Source organism: Athene noctua, chromosome 1 (genome assembly GCF_965140245.1).
Source record: "Athene noctua chromosome 1, bAthNoc1.hap1.1, whole genome shotgun sequence".
Taxonomy (NCBI): Eukaryota; Metazoa; Chordata; class Aves; order Strigiformes; family Strigidae; genus Athene; species Athene noctua.
The window spans coordinates 36,897,682-36,920,128 of NC_134037.1; the positions used below are offsets into that span (position 1 = coordinate 36,897,682).

Here is a 22,447-nt window from a genome sequence, read left to right on the forward strand (position 1 = left end):
GGTTCCTGGTCTTTTTTTTCTACTGACTGTAGAATGAGAAAAGGGTGTCTGACTTCACGGTTATAAGCATAACCTTTGTGAATTCTCTTCTTAGTGTTGGAAGAAGTCTTAATAGTGGAGACTAAAACAACCTAGTTATCATCAACTACTGCAGTCTTTCATGTATGTTGAGTGCATATATGCAAATACAAATGTGGAAGATAGCTCATTCTGGCCTCATTTCGTGTTGCTCTCAAATGGGTTGCCTTAGTGCTTTTAGCCTGGATATGAGTCTTTTTTGCTTTCATAGTTTTCAGAAATGGTGTGCTCTTTCAATCCTGAGGTTGACTGCATGTAGATTGGGTTTAGATGGATGCACATGGGAAAAAAAAGTTTGTTCCTACTGATTACTGTTAATGAATGGTCTGTAACCAGATTGGGGCTGTAATTTTATGGGAAAAATATGATTTCAGGTTTCTCCATGCAAATCAATATTTTTCCCACTTTTTACTCTGTGATATGTATGTTTTAATCAGTTAAGCATAGTTTCATGTTTTAAAAAAAGTGCTATTTACTTTTTCTAAGGGAGTTTTATCAGGTAGTTGAACTTTGAACTTTTTTTGTTTCTGTTCACCTTAAAATGCTGAGCTGGAAACTAGCTATTCAAGAGCTGGTTCAGGAATAGACTTAATGCATCTGTCTCAAGGGCAATGGCATATACATCAGATGGAGGGGTAGATAATAGAGCAGGTATGACCTGATAGGTTTCGGTATCCAATTTTAATGTGCAGCCTGTCAGAGTGCTAGCTGACAGAGATGGAGTGGTGCCAAAACCAAAATGTTACAGCTGGTTTTGTGTCCTTTCTCAGGCAGAAGACAGGCAGTATTTATTAAAATAAATTGTCCAGTAAATAACTACTGCACTCATATTCCGATGCTTTCACGCAGTGGCTTCTTAGATGCTTGCAAATCCTCAGGTATTTTTCTTAAACGCGCATTTTCTGGTGGTGGCTGAATTCTAACTCTGCTCTGTCCTTCAAGAGTATTTTCTTGGCTCGTGATGCTCCCCTATTGTAATTTATTAATAAAGCATGAAGTGAACTTAAGAATATGTAAGAATGCAAAAGCCCATGTCAGTGAGCAAAGCAGGAGCCTCTGGATGCTAATTGGAGTCTAACTTTTGGCAGAAATTTTGGTAGTAATTTTGGGGTTTGTTTCTTATGTGACATGGTTACATCTGGAGCCCTGGCCATGCTACTTGGTATGGAAAAGAGAACCTTGTTTTTAGTGGTTATGTGACATATCACTTAAATACTAACTTGAACTATCATTTTAAAAGCAAATGATGGGCTTGTGAAGAAATGAAGGCCTGCTTATATCCAGAAATAAACTCAGCTGTTTAGCAACTATGCCCTCAATGGCAGCTGTACTCAGAGGTCAGATCTGGCTGAAAAAAAAATAAAAAAAGAAGCCATAAAACTGTGGTGTGTACTAGGTCTGATTTACAGTATCCTAAAGTAAAGAAAAAATGGCCAACAGCCAATTATGAGTGAATACAGATGTTTCACAGGATTTATTGTATGATGCTGGCAACACATGACGATGTTAGTATTTTGTAGAGTTCATGGGATGTGGCAAAAGGTTTGAAGTAAATAGAAGTGAATGTGACACCTGAGATTTTAGAACATAAACTTTCTCTGGGTAGTTAAAAGAAGTTAATATGCTCCATTCATGGGGGAAAAGTAAACTACAAGTTTTCCTGTATTAAATATAACATTTGAAATAGCATGAATTGATTGAGTAGAATACACTGGAAACATTTGTTAAAATCTTCATGAGCTTTTTACATGCTGAACTGCATTCAAGGAGAGAAAAAGTCTGATTAAATGAGTAAATTTAAACAAAACCAGATATCAATGCTAAATTAAGTATAGCTAGTTTTTTCAAAGTCTCTCAGAACACTACATTTAAAAAATGTTTGACTTTGCATTCCGAGTCTTTGGTTTTTATCTTCTGTTATTTCACATTAAAGTTAATAGCAAATTGTCTTATTGAGTGATAAGCAAGATGCTAAAACCAGCAGCATTCTCAAAGAGGTCCCAGCAAGCCTTTTCCTTCACTTCAGACATTTCTAAAGTCCTTGGAGGCAGCAAAAAGCACATGTCCTGACAGATCCTGTGTGGGATAAGAGTGTCCTTTTCTGCTTGTGGTTGTACAACTTTCTGGTGGGCCGATGATCCTTTTTCCTTGCCACTGCTTATGGCAAAGGGATCTGCAGCATTCCCTGGTTGTGAGAAATTTTTTGAGCTACTTTTTCCTTCAGATGTGGGAAAAGAAAAATGTGGGACATGTTGCCTAGCTTACAGACTCGTGGAGTTTGCTGCTAGTGTTTTCATTGCTGCTTGGCAGGCTCGTTTGGTTCATGCTGAGTGAGGCAAGTTACACCTTAGTGATATGACATACTTTTTACAAATTTCTGAATCGCTAAAACATGTCAGTTCAGTATGTGAATGAATTTTGGACGGAGTAAGAAACAGCCAGGAGAACTGAGCCTTTCAAGTTGTGTGGACTCCATTCTTGTTAGGGTAAGGACTATAAAGTAGAGGGATTTTTTTCTTAAAGGGACTAATTCGACTAATTCAGCATATTTAAAATGGCACCATTAGCTATTCAGAGCGTGCCAGTCCTGGCAACTTTCCTGGTTAGCTCAATGAGCACTGCATGCAATCAAATAGTCCTTTTAATTGGGAGCTTATTTAGCTGCATAACTTGAGGAGCCCAAGGTTTGAATGTCTTGGCCTTTGCCTGTATTTCACTTGTACATCATAGATTCCTCTGAAACAAATTCCATATATTTTAATAGAAAGTAAGGTTGGTGTTCCTTAAGAGGCAGAGTTTTGATGTTACAGTATCAGAGGTCAGTTTCTCAAAGATTTATTGTATGATAAATCAATTGTGTCCATATATATATATATATGGGTTATTTAAAAGCCATATGCCCACCGATGTGAAGAGTGTGTTCATTTGTCTTAAATGTCAAGAGACTGGATTTCTGCTCACATGCCTCAACATGTGCCTGTTTCAGAAATTCAGGTATTTGCACACCAAATCAGGGACAGACAAGTGTCCATTAGTCACATGACTCACTGCATGCCTGTATATATATATGTATGTGTCTATACATGTGTATACACATATGTGTATATACATATTCCTAATATAGTCTTATCTTTGAATCTGTCTTTGATTGTGAGACAGACCCTCTTTTTGGTTCACAAGTTAAGGAAACTGGGGAAAGAGCTGCAGGGAGCAGTGTGTGAACAGACACACACACACACCCACACCCACCCCCCCCCCCCCCATTGATCTGTTCTTGAATCTTCTCCATACTTCAGCCTAAGGGTGTCCGGTGTAAGGAGAGTGTCATGGGCTGGAAAAAGTGTGTAAGAATCTTGTCCTGACAGGCTGACTTCAGTCTGCAGGCTGCCTCCTTCCATGCTAAATAATAGGAATAATCATAATAAGATAAAATCTGTATAGTGAATCCTGATAGCATTTTTAGTTACTAAATTACTAAATTTGTAATTTTTTTTTTCTTACAGGAAGTATTGGATAGATCCCACAATGGAGGATGGGAAGCCTGTTTGGGCTCCACACCCGACTGATGGGTTTCAGATGGGGATGATTGTGGACATTGGCACTGACAACTTAACTATTGAACCTTTGAATCAAAAAGGCAAGGTAAGTGTCTCACAAACAGAGGAAAACCTTACAAGAACTATTTTATGGGTAGGCCAAATCTTTGCCAATATCTACAATTAAGTGCAGTCTGAAGGAGTGGAAAAACAGTTTTCTGTTCTAAGTTTGGCGAAGGGTCTTTGTTTAGCTTTAGTTTGCATTGCAAATTAAACATCCCACTGGTAAGAAGTGCATGCTTTCTCTCAGTTACCTGCATGTGTGTTGAGTACGTGCTGGTGAAAGAGAGGAGGATTGAATCTCTGTAGCCATTTGATTTGGTTGGTACTGTATACTTTATTTTCCTAAATTAGAGAGATTAGTTTCTCTGTCTTCTGTTACATGCACAGAGAATGTCCTACAGGGGTGTACTAGGCTCTGGCTTAGATTAGACACTTTACTGTTTGATGACGATTGAAGAGATGAATCCTCTTACCTCAAGTACCTTGAGAAGTAACAATGTCAAACAAAGGTCCTGTGGAATTTCTGCATTAAATTAAAGGCAAAATAAAATGTAACTTTTAAAATGAAGTCCTAATTCATCCTAATTAGTGTGTTCCTACTGCTTCGTTTATCGTAACATCTTTCAGATTCATTATCTTGTAATTAAATGTCAATTTTTACAGGAAGTACCTTGTATCTATTAATTATCCTAATTCAGATGGTTAAGGTGCTGTTTTTTACTAGCTGGGATAAGATCAGGCACTGTTTTAAAAGTTGTGATTTTGGTCTTTGTGAATATGTGTAATGTGCCCTTTCTAACAATTTTGTCCTTTCTGTATCTTCAGGTATGGAAAAGAAAATGTTTTTTATAGCTTCTTTTCAAGTCAACAATAGTAGAAATGCCTTGTCACAGGTCAAAAGGTTATGCAGCAGTCCTTCCTTCAGGGGAATGTTTATAGGCTTTCTTTTTTTCTACATCTTGGAGAGGAAGTTGATTTTGCTTTCCTTAGAAATATAAAGCAAGTGTAAAGTCTGATTTTTGTGTGTGAAAGATAAAGTTTGTAGGTTTAGTAGTAGTAGAACATATTCTTCAGTTTGGGGAAGAGCAGAGTTATTCAGACAAGAATACAAAATATTCCAAAGCTATGTCTAAGTAGTTTTTAACTGACTTAAGTGATTTTGACCCCCACCACTGTTTCTGTATATGTCCCTAAATGGTTCTGATGTGATACAAAGCCAAAGTCTGTTTATTGAAACAGAAACAGGCAATAAGTAGATTTCTGAGTTGCTATTTATTTCTAACATACACTCCTTTCAGGGAGCTTATATACATATATATATATAAAAATAAATATATATATATATAAAAATAAATATTTTTTTTTTTTTGTGAAAACAAAAAATTATTCTAAGCCACAAATATTTTGTTTCATGATTCACAATGAACAATTTCTTTTGTGTAGAAAGTCTGTTATTCTGCTGATGGCTGTTTTCTTGAATTAAGCAGATCAATTAAGGGCCTAATGTTCACTCATCTAAAGGAACAAACACTTCACAGTTTAAATACAGTAGAGATTATGGTCCTATATTTCTAATTAACAAACTTCCTTATATTAATAGAGGTGAAGTAACACATTTTCTTGATTACCTTCTCAGTCTTTTCAAGGTGTCATTGGTTTATTTCATAGTGAAGTGTTTCTCATTGCTTTTTATCTTTTTAAGCAGATTGTTCTTGTGGGCTTAGATCATAAATTTGAAGCAGTCAGCATTAATATGCATTGTTATCAACTTTGTTTACTTAAAATGATAGTTCAAAAGTGCTCTTCAGTAAGAGGGAGTGATCCAGCAGCTTCAGAGCTGCCCATGATAATTACAGGGAGGAGAGAAGTAACCTGACCTTGTAAACATATCCGGGCAGTGCAACTTATTATTATTTTTTAATCTGGGTCATTAACATGTCATATGTATTCTCTGTAGGTGCTGGTAGCTTACCAGAGATCACAGGTTGAAAAGGAAATATGTATGCATATGTTTGATTATTGCCTTTTATGCCTCTTAATGGTTAATTAAAATATATTGTTAATAACTGCAATAGATGCTGCAAGGCAGCAGTTTCACGATGTCTTAAAATCTTCCCTCCCCACCTGTAGCTAGCTCTGGTGTTTCAGAGTGGCACCCTCTCAGCTCTGCCTGCCGAGCTGTGTGTGACACAGCAAATGAGGTCAGAGAATGGATCCACCTTAAAAATGAAGGAGTGGAAAGTTTTCAGGACTGCAGCAAGCAGTGGACTGAGAACCTGAGGCCAGCATGGCTGTAGATTGCTCTGTATTATGAAACCAAGTTACCCAGTCCAGACTGGGTGAAGGAAGTTGGCCAACACACTGATTTACTTACAAACCAGCAGTAGCAGTTTTGGGTACCGTGGCTGATACAGAGTTAACAACAGCATTTACATTTCTGTTTGGAGGCTGGGTGTTGTAGAGAGGTGGGGATCTGAGTCACCCAGCCTGCACCATACAAGGAAGAGTAACCCAAGCTGCAGGAGCATGTTATCAGAACAGAGGGTGCATGTGTTACACGTGGGAGCTACTCCCCGAAAACTAGATCATCAGCTTGCAAGGCTGATAAATGCCAGGACTGGAAAGAAAACAGAGAAGCTGGAGAGCAGTTTGCTAATGAGCGTGGTCCCACCTAGGGCTGGAGCACTGCCCTGAGGATGGACTCTGAACTGGAGCAGGGGGCTTGTGCTGGCAGCCCTGGCCCATATCCCACCAGCACTCGTACGCTGCTGTACAAGGAAGGAGGCTGGCAGAAAGGCAGCCAGTTGTTAAAAGTCTGCTAGAATTGCATTTACATGTCTACTTAGAGTGCACTTTTATGAACATACCGGGAATACTAGCCTCAGATCCAGTTGCGTGTATCTTATTTTGCTGTGTTGCTTGATGCTGTAACAGGGAGAAGGCAGATGACAGTGGAATTGCTAAACTTTCTTTTCCTGCAGGTAGCAAATCTAAGTAAAGTGATTAGGAAGGATGCCTCGAAGGAACTTGGACCCTCATGGCACTGAGGAGTTGGAGGGCTGGCATTTCTTAGAGCATCACCCGTATGAGTTTCTGGCAGTCATTGGGAAGGTGTGTGATGCTTCAGGCACTTGCTGACACCCCTCCTGACATCAACCGAGAGGCACCTTATGGCTCTGTGCCAGTTCTGAAGGGTTATGGAGGGCTTTATGGAGCACATGCTCTGGTATGCTGTGAATAACCAGAAAGGTATTTTCCTGGGCTAAGTATAAATGAATACATGTACTTTGAAAGTAATGATCAGAATGTCCAAAGTTCAGTGTTTCAAGCTGGTTTGTTTTTTTGTTTTTTTAGCAGTGAGTGCAGCTTACTTGCAAAAACGTGACATGTTCTTGTCTTAAACACTGTATGGCTTTAGGTTGGTTTGTGAAATACAGCTGAGAGTAGGGGTGTATCCTGGCTGTATCTGGAAGGTATAAAGGGAGGCATGGTTACATGTATTGGATTACATGGTAGAAAGAAGATCCTGCTTGAATGGAAAGATATCTTTTTTCACTCATCTAGTTTCTGGGAGAATAGTTAAGATTGCCATTGGATTTCAAGGGCTGCTTCATTACAAAAAGGGGAAAAAAAAACGCTGCAAAACCCCCTAAACCCTCTGTTTTCCCCCCTGAGACCACTTTAGTGTCTCACAAGATTAATACACTATCCATTTTTTGAGAATGAGTTTGTCCTAAGCTATGTTTTAATGCAGAAGTCTTCTACCAAATGCCTCAAGTGTTCTCTCCTTATGATTTTTTTTTTTTTAAAGGGACAACATGGTAAAGAATATTTTTGGATAATTTTTTATTGATAGACCTGGATTACCTTGCCCATTTTCCTGTTTAATATATTAGATTTTAATAGTAATTGTCAATACTTGGAGCTCTGCACATCTAGCTAGTGTACTTAACCTATATGACAAGTAAATCACCTTACATAAAGCAGTAGTCCAACAGTGGCATATAGGAGAAAAATTATTTGTTGTAGTTGAAACTAGGCTTCATGTTCCAATCTACAACAGTCTGACAGAAAAACATCAGCTTTCAGATAGGTCTTCTTCATATTGCTTACTTGTTTTATCACTTCTGAAGTATTCTGGACAGTTCACATTGAATGAAAAAATAAAGGAAGACATAATACAGCATGAATTATCTTTTTTTAATTGAAATTTATCTTGAATCAGAAGTCTTAGTGGTGAGGACATTGAAAAAGCTCTTATTCTTCTGGGATAGACCTGGTATGACTGGCTTTAGATCCATGAAATGTTAAAAGTATGAGAGATTTGTGAAATGTCTTACAGAATAGCTGGCTATTGTGTTCATTCTCTCCTGTGCAAAAGAATTCTGTCTTGTTAGTAGTTAAGCTTAGGTTACACATCAGCAGGCAAGAACAAGAAGTGAAGCTAGATTTTTGTGAAGCTGGTCATACTATTTTTAAACTTTTCCACTGTTTCATGAACAGGAAACTGTTTATGTGGGAAACTGTTGTGTTTAACTATATTTTTACCCAGTGAGATACACCTTTATCATTGTCAGACTTGCAGAGAAAATTATTATGACAGTATGTTCTAACTGCTATATTGGGGCGGGGAGATCTCTGCCCTGATAAAACTCTGATTAGTAGCTGGCAACTTTCTGAGGTAGGTAAAGATGTTGGGGTCCTCCATGGCTCCACCACACTCTGATAAAGGATATTTTGGAGGAGGTTGGTCTGATGGACATGCAAATGTTCCAACATCATCAAGCAGTTCTGTTTCCCTTAGGAAAGCTTCATGTGCATATGTTTCTGCATTAGATCCTGATAAGGGCATGACAAAATATAATTCATTATGGCTACGAATTGCATACTTTATGATAACGTTGTAGGGAAGGGATATCATAGACTTACTGTTTTCCAGCTGGCAACAATTAGTTCTGCTCTGAGACATTTTTAACCCTTTCCATTTCAAAGGGAGTTGGAATTTGTGGCTGTTCATGATGGTATAAGCTGTAAGAGCTCATGTATTGTGTCTGTTGTACTGAAGCAAAGATGAAGCAAATTGCTGTCTTTCTCCTAAACTTCTGTGTGAGATGTTTCTCATGGGACTATCTTGCTGAGTACAATGTTAAACAAGCAAACCTATTTGTTTGTTAAGGTCATACTATAGATCCAGTTGGTTGCCTTTTCAAATATTCAACTGGACTTCTTGTGTCCATTTCCATGGGGAAAAGGAGACTGTGCCTGCAGCAGCATGGTGACTATGGTGTTTAATTGGTACAACAGGGTTTTTGTTCATAGGTAGCTCAATGAAGCTACTCCAACAGTAAACAGAAAAGTGTAATTAAGAACCTGTCTCTCACAATAGGTATTCTTGTGCAGATGGTGTAATGCATGTGTGCTAGGATGTTTTTCCTTCCTTTTTACAACAATATAAATTATGATTTCTGGAGACTAAAGAAGAAACAAAGTTGCTTTTGTTATGAATTTTTCCAGTTGGATGTGAACACTTGATAAATGGCTGTTTTGCATAACTGGAATACAAGGGTTGAAGGAAGGTCTTGTTTTACTTTAGTATTGATTTATTGAAGGAAAAAAAAACCAACAAAGCAACAACCAGAGCTACAGTATGTGCAGATACCAAGCATATTATGAATTGAACATTTATATTTTAAGTAGAAATGTTTTAAAACAGCATATGATAATGACAGCACAGTCCTTTGGCTGAACTGATAATTAGGTTTTTCTTCTTTGTGCTTCTTCACAAAACTGAGGAAGTTGTGTGTCCTTTACAATGCCGTTTTGTTTGCCTTTGCAGTACTTTTTTTTAGCCTCTTTTTTACATTACAGACTATTACAATATTGCATATAATTTTGGAGATGAGCATCAAATATTATTGCAATAAAAATATATATTACAGTTGAATGCATTTTTATAATGTAGTATAGTAACGTAAGTGCAGCAGCTCGTATCTGAATCTAGTAACTTGGTAAAATTTTCAATGCCAACGTGTAAAGCTGGCAACTTCATTTTAAACCACACACAATTACAGTACAGTCATTTGTGTCATTCCATCAGACATCTTTGAACTGTATTTCTGTTTTTCTGTAATTCTAACAGTGTTAATATTTTTCATCTAACAGACTTTCCAGGCTGCTATCAATCAAGTGTTTCCTGCGGAAGAGGACAGCAAAAAAGATGTAGAAGATAATTGTAAGTTATGAATTTAAAAATAAATTATGCATTTGAAAAAAAAAAATCTACATAGAAGAGACTATTGTTTCCATACAAGCTTCCTGTTTCTTCCTTGTAGTCTCTATTGCTTCTTTGCCTGAATTAGGTATGACCTCTACCGATCCTTTGAAACTTCTTAAAGTATGCGCATTTTAAATATCATTTACTGTGTTTTTTAGTTTTCAGTTGAACACTTCAGAGGAATTCATGGTTACATTATTCCCACATACAGCTGTTACCTGATTTATATATATATGATGTCACTTAACTGCATGAGGACCAACTATATCCAGCATTATGGGTTAACTCTGTCTTTTATAGTGCAGCAGAAGAATTAGTTGCTTTATCAGCAGCTGTGTTGTACAGCATTTTCCTGCATGTAAACCCATTTCTCAGATAGAATTCCTGTGGAAGTACAGGTAATAGAAAATAAATTTTAAGATAACCTTCCCAAAACTGGAGATGGGAATCTGGACCTGCTGGGGCCACTGGAAAAGGAAATAGCTTACAGTGATTCAGATACAGGAGTGCTGCTGGAGAAGGAGTTTTGACGTGAACTTGTATAATAAACTTCAGTGTTGATTCGCAGGGCTTTTATTAAATATTTTGTAGTTAGATGTCTGGAAACAAATAAGGTATTCAAATCTGGAGAGAGGGGAGAGAGTACTAAGAAAGACGACTAAGTGCTAGCATTGGCTTTCAGAGAACTGTTGAAGAAGTATTTTGCTGCTGTTGCTCTGTACGAGCAAATCCCTGAGACTCTCCTGTTCTAAAAACTTGATGAAGGCAATTTTTTAAAATGTTTCCTGTGGTGTTTACTGGTTGGTGAAAATACGGATAACTTTGTAAATGGTGGACAAAAGTATCTTCTATTATTCTTCATTTAAAACAGAGGCTAGGACTTTGAAAGTTGTTTAGGTAATTCCAGTTTTGGATAGGGGTTAGTATTTATATCCTGTGACAGGAAATAGAGCTGTTACAGCTGCTTTGTAAGGAACAAGAAGATGAGACCTGAGGCTTATGATCTGACTTAGATGGTGCAGTGTCGTTACAGGTGGAACCAAGCTGGTAGCCTTGTTTTCAGTTGCTTATATTTTTGCAAACATTACGTGGGTTGAAACTTTTCAAAGCAGGTATTTGTATTCTCTGCACATGATGATTGTTAGGGAAATACATTTAATCTGTGCATCTGCCACAGTGGTTTTCCTGAGATGTCCTGCCACCTCAGTGCCCTAGTCAGGGGACTGAAATTTAGAGTGCGATTATGAAATAATTTGAGATTCCAGCAAAGTACTGTTTAATAAAGTTAAACCAGTCTTCCTATCAGAGAAAATGTTGGCTTTGGCTTACTGAGTAAAACATAAAACTTAAAAATGCTTTGTCCAGTAATCCTTTCCGTATCAAACGTTATTTTGAGACTTTTCTAATGTTTTCTCACTTTTTGTTTATTAGTTGAGATTTATCTCCATGATGTGTAAAACCCAAGTTCATTTTCCTTCTCTGTCAGAGAGTGTTTGTGCTGAGCATCATTGATCTTTAAGAAGTGTTTTGCTGATGAAGGATACCAATTAAACTCGGACACCAGAGTGAAAAGAGTAGGCGTATTTTGCTAGTGATAACTGAATAATGTAACAGAGTAATACAGAAAACATGCAGTAAAGAAAGGCAGAATAAAGCACTTAAAGCAACAAATAGGAAAATGCAGGGTAATGCATCAAAACATTACTACACGAGAGAGAGAATAGTGATTAAGAGAGATCCCTCACCACTCGCACACGTCACCATCACCCAGCCCCGCAGTGGCTGGGCAGCCCCGGTTACAGCGAGGGTTTGCAGAGCCTGTCCCGGCAAGGGGGAAATCCTATGCGGGGCGTCCACCCACAGGTGAGGCTGCCAGAGTCGCTGTGAGCGGGTACAGCCTTATATACTAAAAATCAGCAAGCCAGAATAATTGGCATCTTTGTTTTGAGCAGAAAATTTCTGGTTTCAGTCTCCTGTTGCATTCCACCCAAAGCCTGGCCAGGGCTTGGAGAGGGGAAAACCAAGGGAGTTTCTAACAAGGCTGAGAAAGGAAAGTTGGATAAATTCTCTCGGCCTTTCATCCTCACTACTGATTATATTCTGTTTAAGCTGCATCTTTCACTAGTGAGCATATATACTTTGTTAATGATTACATACTATTGGCAGCTTCAACTCCGGGCCTGCTATTCAGGCTTCAGTATTTCAACACTTTAGCATTTTACATCAGCGTAAGTGGGTTGTTCTAACTTAGTACAGTACCTACTAGCACAATGGTTATCAGTTATAAAATATACAGGATTCTTCTATAGGTCAGCTCTGGCTTGGGCTTGTTGTCCAAGCCTTAGCACTTCAAGAAGAAACTTTGTAAAACACTGAGTACTTTCAGTCTCTGAAAAACTGCTCTGAAAAACTAGTTAATAATACACTTACCATTCCAAGCTATGCTTTATTGATTAACTCTCTTCTAGGAGGTAATTTGCTGATTATTGCTTTTTTTGCACCCTCAGTCTTCCATATCCCAAATGTGCTAGCTGCAGGAGGTACCTTTTTGAGAATCTAGCCCTTTCTCAAATGTGAATTTTCAGTAAATATTGCAAACAGTACAGACACAAAGCATTTACTACTTTTTTTTTTTTTTTTTTGTCATTCACACCCTTCTTCTGGCCCCCCAACATCACTCAGTTTTGGAGGGTTGTCACCATATGTGAAATTCTTATTTTTTATGCCCAAGAAAAAGCTATTTTATTTCTGGGGTAAAACAACTTTAAAAAATGAAAGAGGGTGGAGTATCAGGTAAGAATCTTTTAAAAAAATAGTCTACAGATGCAGAGCCTTGCAATTACGTGATAAAATTATTTTCCATACAAATCCTGTTTCACTATGTGCACAGGAGAGCCAATGTGGATAAATTTGACATTGATATTTTCTAGCTTTCAGTACCTGACTTCACTTCTGTGAACTTTGTGTGTGTGCATCTAAGTAAATACATGGACTATTAAATGAACGTACATACACTGGTTATATCTAGACATGAGCCATATGAATATTCAGAATTCTCCCTCTGGTGACTTCCTTTGCCTCTGGATATGGATGCCTCTTTTAAAGGATTTATTCTAAAGAAGATGCATTTTGAAGTTGCTGACATAAGCCCTACTTTCCATGTCTTGAGTGAAGGCAGTGACATTCCCTCGGGGAGCAAGCTCTCATTATGCACCAAGTCTGCAGGTATAACTGCTTTAACCAGGACTTGCTAAGAGAGTACAGAAATCTGTGGTCCTTTGTTGTTTAGATAATTACCAAGTTTTTATTAGGATGCTTAACTGATGACTGTTTCCTGTAAAGCATTCTGCAAACCTTGAGAGGTTCTTATGAAGATACAGTCAAGGCAGAGGATAGTTTCTTGAAGTGTATGTAGACAATTACTGTATAGTAGTTTCTCAAGTCAATACTGTGAATCCAAATTACTTAAATTAGCAAACTTCAGAAGTTAACACCCTGTCCCTTTCCTGCCCCCATCCCCAAGGCATATACAAGGGGAGAAGGAGATTTTAACTTTCATTAGAGCAAGCAGGAGTTCCTGTTTCTGGTCCATTTCCTTGTAATGTCTCTTTCTCTTGGGATGACCTTGTTAAAAAAAGGTGAACGTGGAAAGAGGTCTGTGGAGGCAGACCTGCAGTTTGTGGTCCCAGTGCCATGTTCTAAGCCATGTGGACTGAGTGTGCCCCGGGAGGGGAGGAGGAGAAGTCCTGCTGTGCAGCGCTGACCATGCAGTTAGTGGGTGGTGTAGCTCTGCTGGGGTGGCAGGGGAAAGGCCACGGTGATCGGGGCCGGCCTGCTGCTTCATGAACGTCTCATGTACGGGGCCTGATTTCAAGGCTGTTGTGATCCAGAGGGAGATTTTGCTTAGTGTAAACCTAAAGCGTGTCTTGTATCTCCACCAACGCAGGGAAGTGCATGCAAGGGATTTTGCAGAGGAAGGTGGTTTCTTCTAAGCAACCCAGAAGTTACAGGGTCCTTTGAGAAGGCTGAATGATTCCAGCCATTTTAAGCAAAGCTGTATTTAGTCATGTAAGGGAAAGAAGAGCTGTTACTCCGTGAAGCTATGCAAGCCAAAGGGAGGCTGCATAGGATTGCTGAACCTGCCTTTGCTTCAAACTGGTCTGGTGTAGGTGGTGGGAGGCAGAGGCACTCCTCAATCCACTGTGGAAGAAAGGCTAAAATATTGAAAATGAAAACACAGAGGGTCTTGAGAAGCTCCCATTATCCTTTGCCAGTATCTTTTGATTCAGTGGGAGGAGTGTTGAAGGAGCTGTTAAGAGTTGCTTACTGAGCTTCAGGCATCCTTGCAGGGTGAGGTGGCTGAACAGGTTGACTTCAGGTCATAAGAAGTGGCAGCCCTTCTTCCATATTTGTGTAAATAAGTTGGAAAACATTTTTCTCTGCTGCAGTCCTAGAGAAAGGGCATCAGTCCAACTTAGTCCAACTTGAGAAACAACTTTGTTGGTCATTATAGGTGAAAGGTGCATATGTGGCCCTCATGTGAGGGGCAGGGTAGCAGTTACAATTACAGTCACAGTGCTTGCTCCATCAACAGTAGTCAGATATACATAACGTTTTAAGTGGCACTAATACTGTAAAGTTTACCACTATGGTAGTCAGTCAGTTGCAACTGGACAAAACAGTATTGTGCGCTTGAATTCTAAATGGCAAGAAAAAGAGGATTGAACATGAAAATGGAGGCTGTGTAATGAGTAGTGCCCTCAGTTGGTTTAGGAATAATGTTTTTAATATGGTTAGACTGGTAATGACCTCTGTAATTTAGGCTGCTAACACTTTCCAGTGCTTTATAGCTGAAAACAAGGACCAGCTTTGCCAGAATGTGAATCTGTATGGTCTGAAGCATTCTGTCAGTGCCTGCTCGCTTATTTGAGCTGCCGCCTTGCAACATTTCCGTAGAGTTGGTTCAGTTATTTTATATTCATGATCTAAAGAGAAAAATAAAGCTAGGTTTTGTTAACATTTTTTTTCCCCCTAACAGTTTTTTTGAGGAGGCCTAGTAGCAATAAAATTCAGAATTGAAACATGAAAGGTTGTGTTGGTGCCTGGTGTTACAATGATGCCTGCTGCCATGTCTACATAGTATTTTCCGATTGAATTGGTGAATATAAACATCTAAAAATCACCAGGAGCCAGCAGTTACTCTAAATGTCAGTTAGGTGGCATTACTCAGGGGACACTCAGGTATCTGAGAGTGGAGATGGAAGCTAGAAGGAAGGAAACAGGGATTTTGGTGGGCATTGATTTCTGTGCTTGCTGGCTGACATGGAGGGAGGCGCATCGTGTTTATTTGAAAGACTAGTAAAAGGGAGCTTACACTGAGCAGGGCCTGTGTTGAGACTCCTGGAGTCTGACTCTTTGTTCAGTAACTCCAGTTGTACAGTAAAGAGCAGGTCTACGATTTTTAAAGCATATATTGAGTCAGCAGTTCTACATGAAGACAGTATAAAGAAATAATAGGATTAAACTGTAACCAAACAAAGGGAAAGTAAAATTTTCCTTAAGTCTAGGATTTAGATTTTTGTCTGTACACAAAGGTGAACCTGAGTTCCTAATGGTATATGATTGTCTTTTACTTGCAGGTTCCCTTATGTATTTAAACGAGGCCACTCTCCTTCACAATATCAAAGTTCGGTACAGTAAGGACAGAATTTACGTAAGTATTACATGACAATCAGTCTAATGATAGCTGTCCTTATCAAAAAAACAAGTGTTTTTTCAATTCAATTTTTTCCTATGACAGAAATGGTAACATTGGGAGGTTAGGAGGTTTTAGCCCCCCCCCCCCCCCCCCTTTTTTTTTTTTTTTTTTTTTAAACGTTATATCTTGTTTGAGATCTGAATCATGTTAATCACATTAACATTAGCTAATTTTTACCAGGCAGAGCAATAGATTATTCTCTACATGACTGTTCATGTGCAACCATAGCACAGCGTTGTACCACAAAGGTTTGCTTGCTACAGGTAACTTACTTCGCCAGTAGAGTAGCTGTTAACAAAGATGGTTTTCTTTCTTCATTATTTTTGAACGAAGCAAACAGGTGCCGTCTTTGACACCTCCTAGCTCAGATGTCCATCTTAATCTTTTATATTGCTATCAAATTGCCTAATTGTATTTAATGAATTCTGACTAAATTACATTTTGTTCCTGCCATCTGCCCGGACACTGACAGCTGTGAAATAGAAGAAAGATGAGTTTTCTTTCTTCCTTATTTTTTTTCTAATAGAAAGCTGGCTAGTGACAATTCAAAACAGTTCTACATATTTTCTAAGTGTCCGTTTAAAATAATCAATTTTTGTGTTAGCATACTGTTCTAAAGTTAATTGGAGTTAAGCTCTTTTTTATATATACATAAAAAGAAAGTATAGTTGTTTTCTTTTGTTGCAGTTAGTTATATATAGCTATGAATTCTTTATGGCTCAAGATCAAGCACCAGCTTTAAAATAAATAAATAAAAATGACGATTTGAACACTGTTCTGGAAAAATAATAATTCTTCCAAGGAAGTAAAATTCTAAAAACTGAACTGGTTATGTGGTAGGATAGTATTTAGCTTCATAAAGCCTTTCTTTACACTACTAATATGTTGTCCTGAGCAGGTTTTCAGGGGAGGTTCGATATTTTATATTTTAACTACCTTTCCCTTGTAACTTTAAAATATAGTTTGAATGAACAATTGTTTTGGGTTTTGTTTAATGCTAGTTAACCGTATTTATTTTGTCATTAAAAGGAAAACTGATGTTAATACTTTCAGCTTTTGAAGAACTCTTGTGCATATGTTTTCATTCAGTGAAATAAGTGCTGAAAATAGAAACATCTAAAAAAATGTGTATGTTGTGTGTGATCCAGGCTTCTATCAACATATCATGGTAGTGTCCAAATTTCAGTTGTCTAGGGATATGCTCAGTAACAACAAACCAAAAAAGTTATTCAAGCTGAAGGTTTATCTGATTTTCTTCAGGCTTCTTCCTGCAAATGTGCTTTTTTCTGTGATTCAGACATCTGTTCTTCCTTGTATATAATCTGGCCATTAAAACCGAGATATAAAAGTTTTTTTCAGAAACCTTAAACTTATCTTCAGTCTTCCTTACCCTATGGAAAGGTAAAACTAGTCTTGGTTTGAGATTCTTCTCAGTTTCCTTCTCTGTGAGAGAACATTTGCATTCTGTATTTCTCACTGTGGAAGCAGCCATAGCTAATTTCTCTCAGCTGAATGCTTTTATTGCCTGGCTTGAGCGTGTTCCCAGGCAGGATCCTGTCAGTCCTTCCTGCTGAGTTGCTTCCATTAGATATTGAAAAATTATCCTTCTCATTGGAGGAGAGTGCACTATGCTAGCCAGGAGCTTAGTTTATTTGCATTTGAGAAGGAGGTTGTAGTGTCCTATCCTCGATCCAGTAACTTGGACAATGTGAAATAATTTTAAAGGAGATTGGGAGAAAGGTCAAATTCAGGACATGCTCCACAGCTCAGTGGTTAGGAATTTCTCCCGAGAACTCTGTTTTTATAGAAGTCCTGAGAAGGTAATTAGAGGAACTCTGAAAAGATATGATTTCTTGCATCTGCATTAGCTGGAGAGAATTGTAAATCTAATTGTTATAATTAGGTATAGTCTTCAAGAGTAGTAGAAAATTGCTGTTAACCACTTGGTTGAATACTAACTAATAGTTTGCTGTTAACTGTTTTCTTCACAGACCTATGTAGCCAACATTCTTATTGCAGTGAATCCATATTTTGATATACCTAAGTTTTATTCTTCAGAAACTATTAAAAAGTACCAGGGTAGATCACTTGGAACATTGCCACCACATGTTTTTGCTATTGGTATGTATTGAGCCTGTATTTGTCTTCTACAAAATAAACATTAAATACTTTACAGTTATCCATAAATTACCACCTGTAACAGTAATTAATTTACTCTAAACTGTTATAAAATAAAACTACTGATTGCTAAAATTGCAAGTCTTCTTATCCTTGTTATACAGGATTTCAACTTTGAAATTAGCAACCCTGGCAACCCTTGTTGTTGTTGTTCTGTACCTCCAGTGTTTTATGCCTAAGTGGTTTAAATATAGCTTACATCCATTTAAAAAAAAAATAAATCAGATTTTAGAAGTGAAGAGTGACATAATTATGACTGACACTATCTTACAGTGTAGTGATTTCCTTTGCCTTTATTATGTTGCCAGGGTACATGCACTGTTTCTTTTTATATGTTTGTGTTACGGGTAGGAAGTGCATTTAAATGTTATTAATGTGATAAACCTGAGTTCAGTCACTTTAAGAAAAAAAATTGGAAACTACAAAACAACATTTGACTTGTTAAAAGTCCCCTCGCTGTGTTGCATTTTGTTTTGTCATCAGAAGTATAAATAGCTGGGGTTTTCATACCTTTTGCATAACAAGAAAACTACTTACACTTACAAGAAAACAACTTCCAAGTTTCCTTGTCTCAGATGTTACAAAGTGCAACCAAAAGTTTCTCTTTAAAGGACACATTAAAGTAAGATTGGTTATAATTTTGTAAATACACTTAATTCAAGAGATTTAGTTCTAGGTGTTTTTTGTTATACTTTGTCCTGGATGTAATTGAGTCGCTATTTGCTTTCAAAGACTTTAAGCTCTAACATGTCAGTGTTTAAGGGTGAGCAACTATAATACAATTTAAAGGGAAACAGGCTTTACAATTGAATGCATTACAATTCGTTAAAGATTTACTTTTTTATTTCTGAAAATGTTAACATTTTAATTTTTGTTTTGTAGCTTAACTTTATGCTTGCAACTCTTCTGAATATTAATTTTCATCATGTTTAATGTTTCCTTCTTTTTAAGCTGATAAAGCATTCCGTGACATGAAAGTGCTCAAGATGAGTCAGTCCATCATAGTCTCTGGAGAATCAGGAGCTGGCAAGACAGAGAACACTAAATTTGTTTTGCGGTTTGTACTTTTGGACTGAAGTCATCCAGTTAATTTCTTGTGTTTTGAATGTCATAAAGACAGAGCAAATTGTAAAGTAATCAGCAGGTTTAAGCCACAATTCAGTAAGATACTTCTACATACACTTTAATACAAGGAATTCATAGGATTAAACTTAAAAGCTGACATGATAGCATACGGAAGTGGCTGTATATTCACAGAAAGTGACATCATGTAGTAGTTATGGTTTGTGATGCAGTCATTTTGGTATTGCACATCTGGTACTGTGGTAGATAAAAACGTAACTAGGCTTTTTAACTGTATCTTGCAAGATACTGTTGGTTTTGCCATAAATGTGCATTTCTGTGTTTTCCCTCTTTGTTTCTTTAGTTTGCTTAAGCACCCAGGGTTTTTAACTCTTGATTTTGAGATCACTGCTGTGATTCTGTAATGTATTTTACCCTAATATACTGAATAAGATTGAATAATAGGATTTATTTATTGATGTTCATGTATGACCAATACTAAATCAAGCATATTAAACTACATGAGGCCATGTTGCTGATGATATATCAGCCTTGCTTCCTCTTACATGGTTTTAATGGGTTTGACCACATTTGCTTTATACTTCAGCTGCTTTATATCACTCTGAAACTTTGTAACTGGAAAGGACTGCTCCATTAAATTCACCTATATCATAGGTAGCCTGATTATTCCACAGTGCAGGCAGTGTGAATATGCTCCCTTCCCCGCCTTGTCCTTGTTATCCCAGTTTAAGTCTTTTAATTCCATTTTCCCTTACATGTATTCTCTAGTATGTAAGTACAGGAGAGGTATTACCGTCCACATCCCATGAAGAATTGTCAAGGCTGTTTGTCCTTCATATGGCTCTTTGCTCCTGTGCAACTTTTAACAGATAGCTGTAAAAATTACTGCAAGGTGCTGGTAATGATTTTTACAGGGGACATCCTAACTTGGATCCTGCTAAGACCCAAAAAAGATGGCAGGCATTGGGAGAACATCTGAGGAATGCTCTCAGAGGAGATTATTCTTTTGCTTCTTGGCAAAGGAAATTCTGATTACATGGCAGGCAAATACTGGTGCTGCCGTACTCCCCACCACCCACCCCTGTAGAGTCTGCATGCAAAACATCATTGGGTTTTAAAAGCAGGAAGTTTTTCCCCTTGTGTGATCAGAAAGCAGAACCTACTAATACAGCTCTGTTAGCGCTCCTAAATTATTTTTGGAAGGCCTCACTTCTAAGAACTGATTTTAACTCGTCCCAGATTTACTTGTGAATTTCCAGAAAGCATGCCCTGTGCTTAGGGAGAAAGGAGGGGAAAAAAAAAAAAAAAAAGCTGCAACTTTGGATCAATTATGTTATTGATTTATTTCCAGATTCTTTCTTCGCTTGCTAAATTGTATCTTACCTTGATAATGCACCTGCAGTTTCCTATCTGACCATCTCCATGTGAGATTTTTTTAACACTGTTATGAACACAGAAGCTGTATGCCTGGAAAGTCTTTAATTCAGGAAATACATATGAAACCTTACTTGTTTACTAAGATTACTAAGAAATACAGTACAGTAATAGTTTCATTATTTGTATAAAAGTGTAATTTCCATATGTACATCTAGAAGAAATTTCTAGCATATTTTGAAGTACTGACAAAATCTGAAATCTGCAAGAATATTTATGTTTTAACAAAAAAGAAAAGTCAAACTGCCTTTATTTTTAAAAAATATGGGTATTTGGAATTGTAATCAGTATGCTTTCCTTTTAGTAGATGGTTAGGATGTATGGTGCATGGACATGCTAAGTTCTGTTGACTTGAGGTAACCTGACACATGAAAGATACTGATATTTTTATCCTGTTTTACAGGTATTTGACAGAATCCTATGGTACTGGGCAAGATATTGATGATAGAATTGTAGAAGGTATTGAATTTTCTTTAATTGAATTAAAGATTCCAATGTTTTACTCTTTTTTTTTTCTTTTTTTTTCTTTTTTTTTTCCCAAATTTGAAATGTCAGTCAACAGTAACTAAATAAAAGATAGGATGAAAATAGTATCAGACTTCTTTATACTCTCAGACTTCCTTTATGGGTAGTTTACCATGATCCTAAATTCTGAAAACATATTTTTTATCTGTGATTCACTTTATTTAGTATAGTGTCACATAGTCCTTGATCTAGAAAATGTTTAAGAGTGTGTTTGAGTTGAACTTCACACACATATGTACCCAAGATTGGATTTTATGCTGTATGAAATCTGCAAAGACAAGATTATGTTCTCATTACTATCTATTAGTACCAGGAAAGAGTAGTTCCTTCTCTTCACCATAAAGTTCTCAAAGCCAGATAAAGCAGGGAAGTTCTTTTAAATTATGGTTCTGGGTCATTTTTCTGTTATGCCTTTTTTGTCAAAAAGCACATAATTCGTATTAACACTTCCACTGTGTCTATCTTTTGATTCCCAAACAAGGTTAGACTGTATTGATCATCAATTTGAGCCTCTTTAATATTGCATGCACTTCCTAATTGAACAGAAGATAACTTTTAGAGAAAACACAAATATCTCAAAACCAAATAACCCTCGGCCAATCTAATATGTCAGTTTAGTCTTCCATGCATATAGTAGATTTATATTGTAATTTCATTACTCTGTCTTTTTCTTAAACCAAAATTTTTTACGTTTTCTTTTGCTTTAATTTTTCTGTTTTCAAATTCAAGCCACTAGATTATTCAAGAGAACTACTGCAGGCTTTAATCTCTTGTTGCTGTAGGTTTGCTTAAACCACCTCCTTAGTGAAATCCACTGTGTGCCAAAGGAACTCAAAAAGTGGACAAGAATTGCATAATGCCTGACGCAGTATGCCATAAAATTAATTGATACTTGTAGGTATTCTTAGAAAAGTTTGGGGGTTTTAATCTAAAACAGCATCTGATGCATGAATTTTGAAGTTTTTTAGGCACAATTTTAATGAGCATTCTTACAGCATATGTATTACTAGAGGAACCTTTAACCTAGCTGAAAGACCTTTTGCAATTTGTTTTTATTCATATTTTCTTCAAAAATATTAATATTATGTAAAACACCTGAATTGTTATCAAAGATCTCTTAAGAAGTCAGTTTTGAAAGTCAGATTTGCATTTTCATAAGCTTTAAGTATTAAAAAAATGAAAACCTAGCCAAACTAGAAAAGTTAATGCTGATGTTGTCCTACTAAATGACGCATTATTATCCATAATTTATCCAACCATTGTAGTTATTCCTTCATTCTTTAATTTTTTAGGAGCAGATTTGTAGATTGTAGTTGGTGGAGTTTTAAATCTGAGTTTCTGCTCACTTAGTTTCCAATGAATAATTTTTTAGTTAGAAGCCTTCAAAAAATCTTGCAGATATTTTCAATGGTTTATTGTTAGTGCAACTCAGTAAATGTTTTCTTTGATCTTCAGAGCTAGTAAATGCAGTCTTTCAGAGGCCTTGTATTTCATAACTACTAAGCATTTTCAAACTGC

At 37.1% G+C, this 22,447-nt stretch overlaps 1 protein-coding gene across 7 annotated transcripts in view; it reads left to right on the plus strand.

The window, feature by feature from the left end:
* The window catches only part of MYO6 (myosin VI), a 114,363-nt gene that overhangs the window by 27,930 nt on the left and 63,986 nt on the right, over positions 1-22,447 (plus strand). For all 7 annotated transcript variants that reach the window (XM_074895935.1, XM_074895938.1, XM_074895939.1 and 4 more), the window contains 6 exons: positions 3,582-3,720; positions 9,840-9,909; positions 15,591-15,664; positions 17,701-17,830; positions 18,839-18,944; positions 20,808-20,863. In XM_074895935.1, the coding sequence (XP_074752036.1) occupies positions 3,604-3,720; positions 9,840-9,909; positions 15,591-15,664; positions 17,701-17,830; positions 18,839-18,944; positions 20,808-20,863 (553 nt within the window). In that variant the 5' untranslated portion in view covers positions 3,582-3,603. Of the gene's footprint in view, positions 1-3,581; positions 3,721-9,839; positions 9,910-15,590; positions 15,665-17,700; positions 17,831-18,838; positions 18,945-20,807; positions 20,864-22,447 lie in introns of those variants that run through there.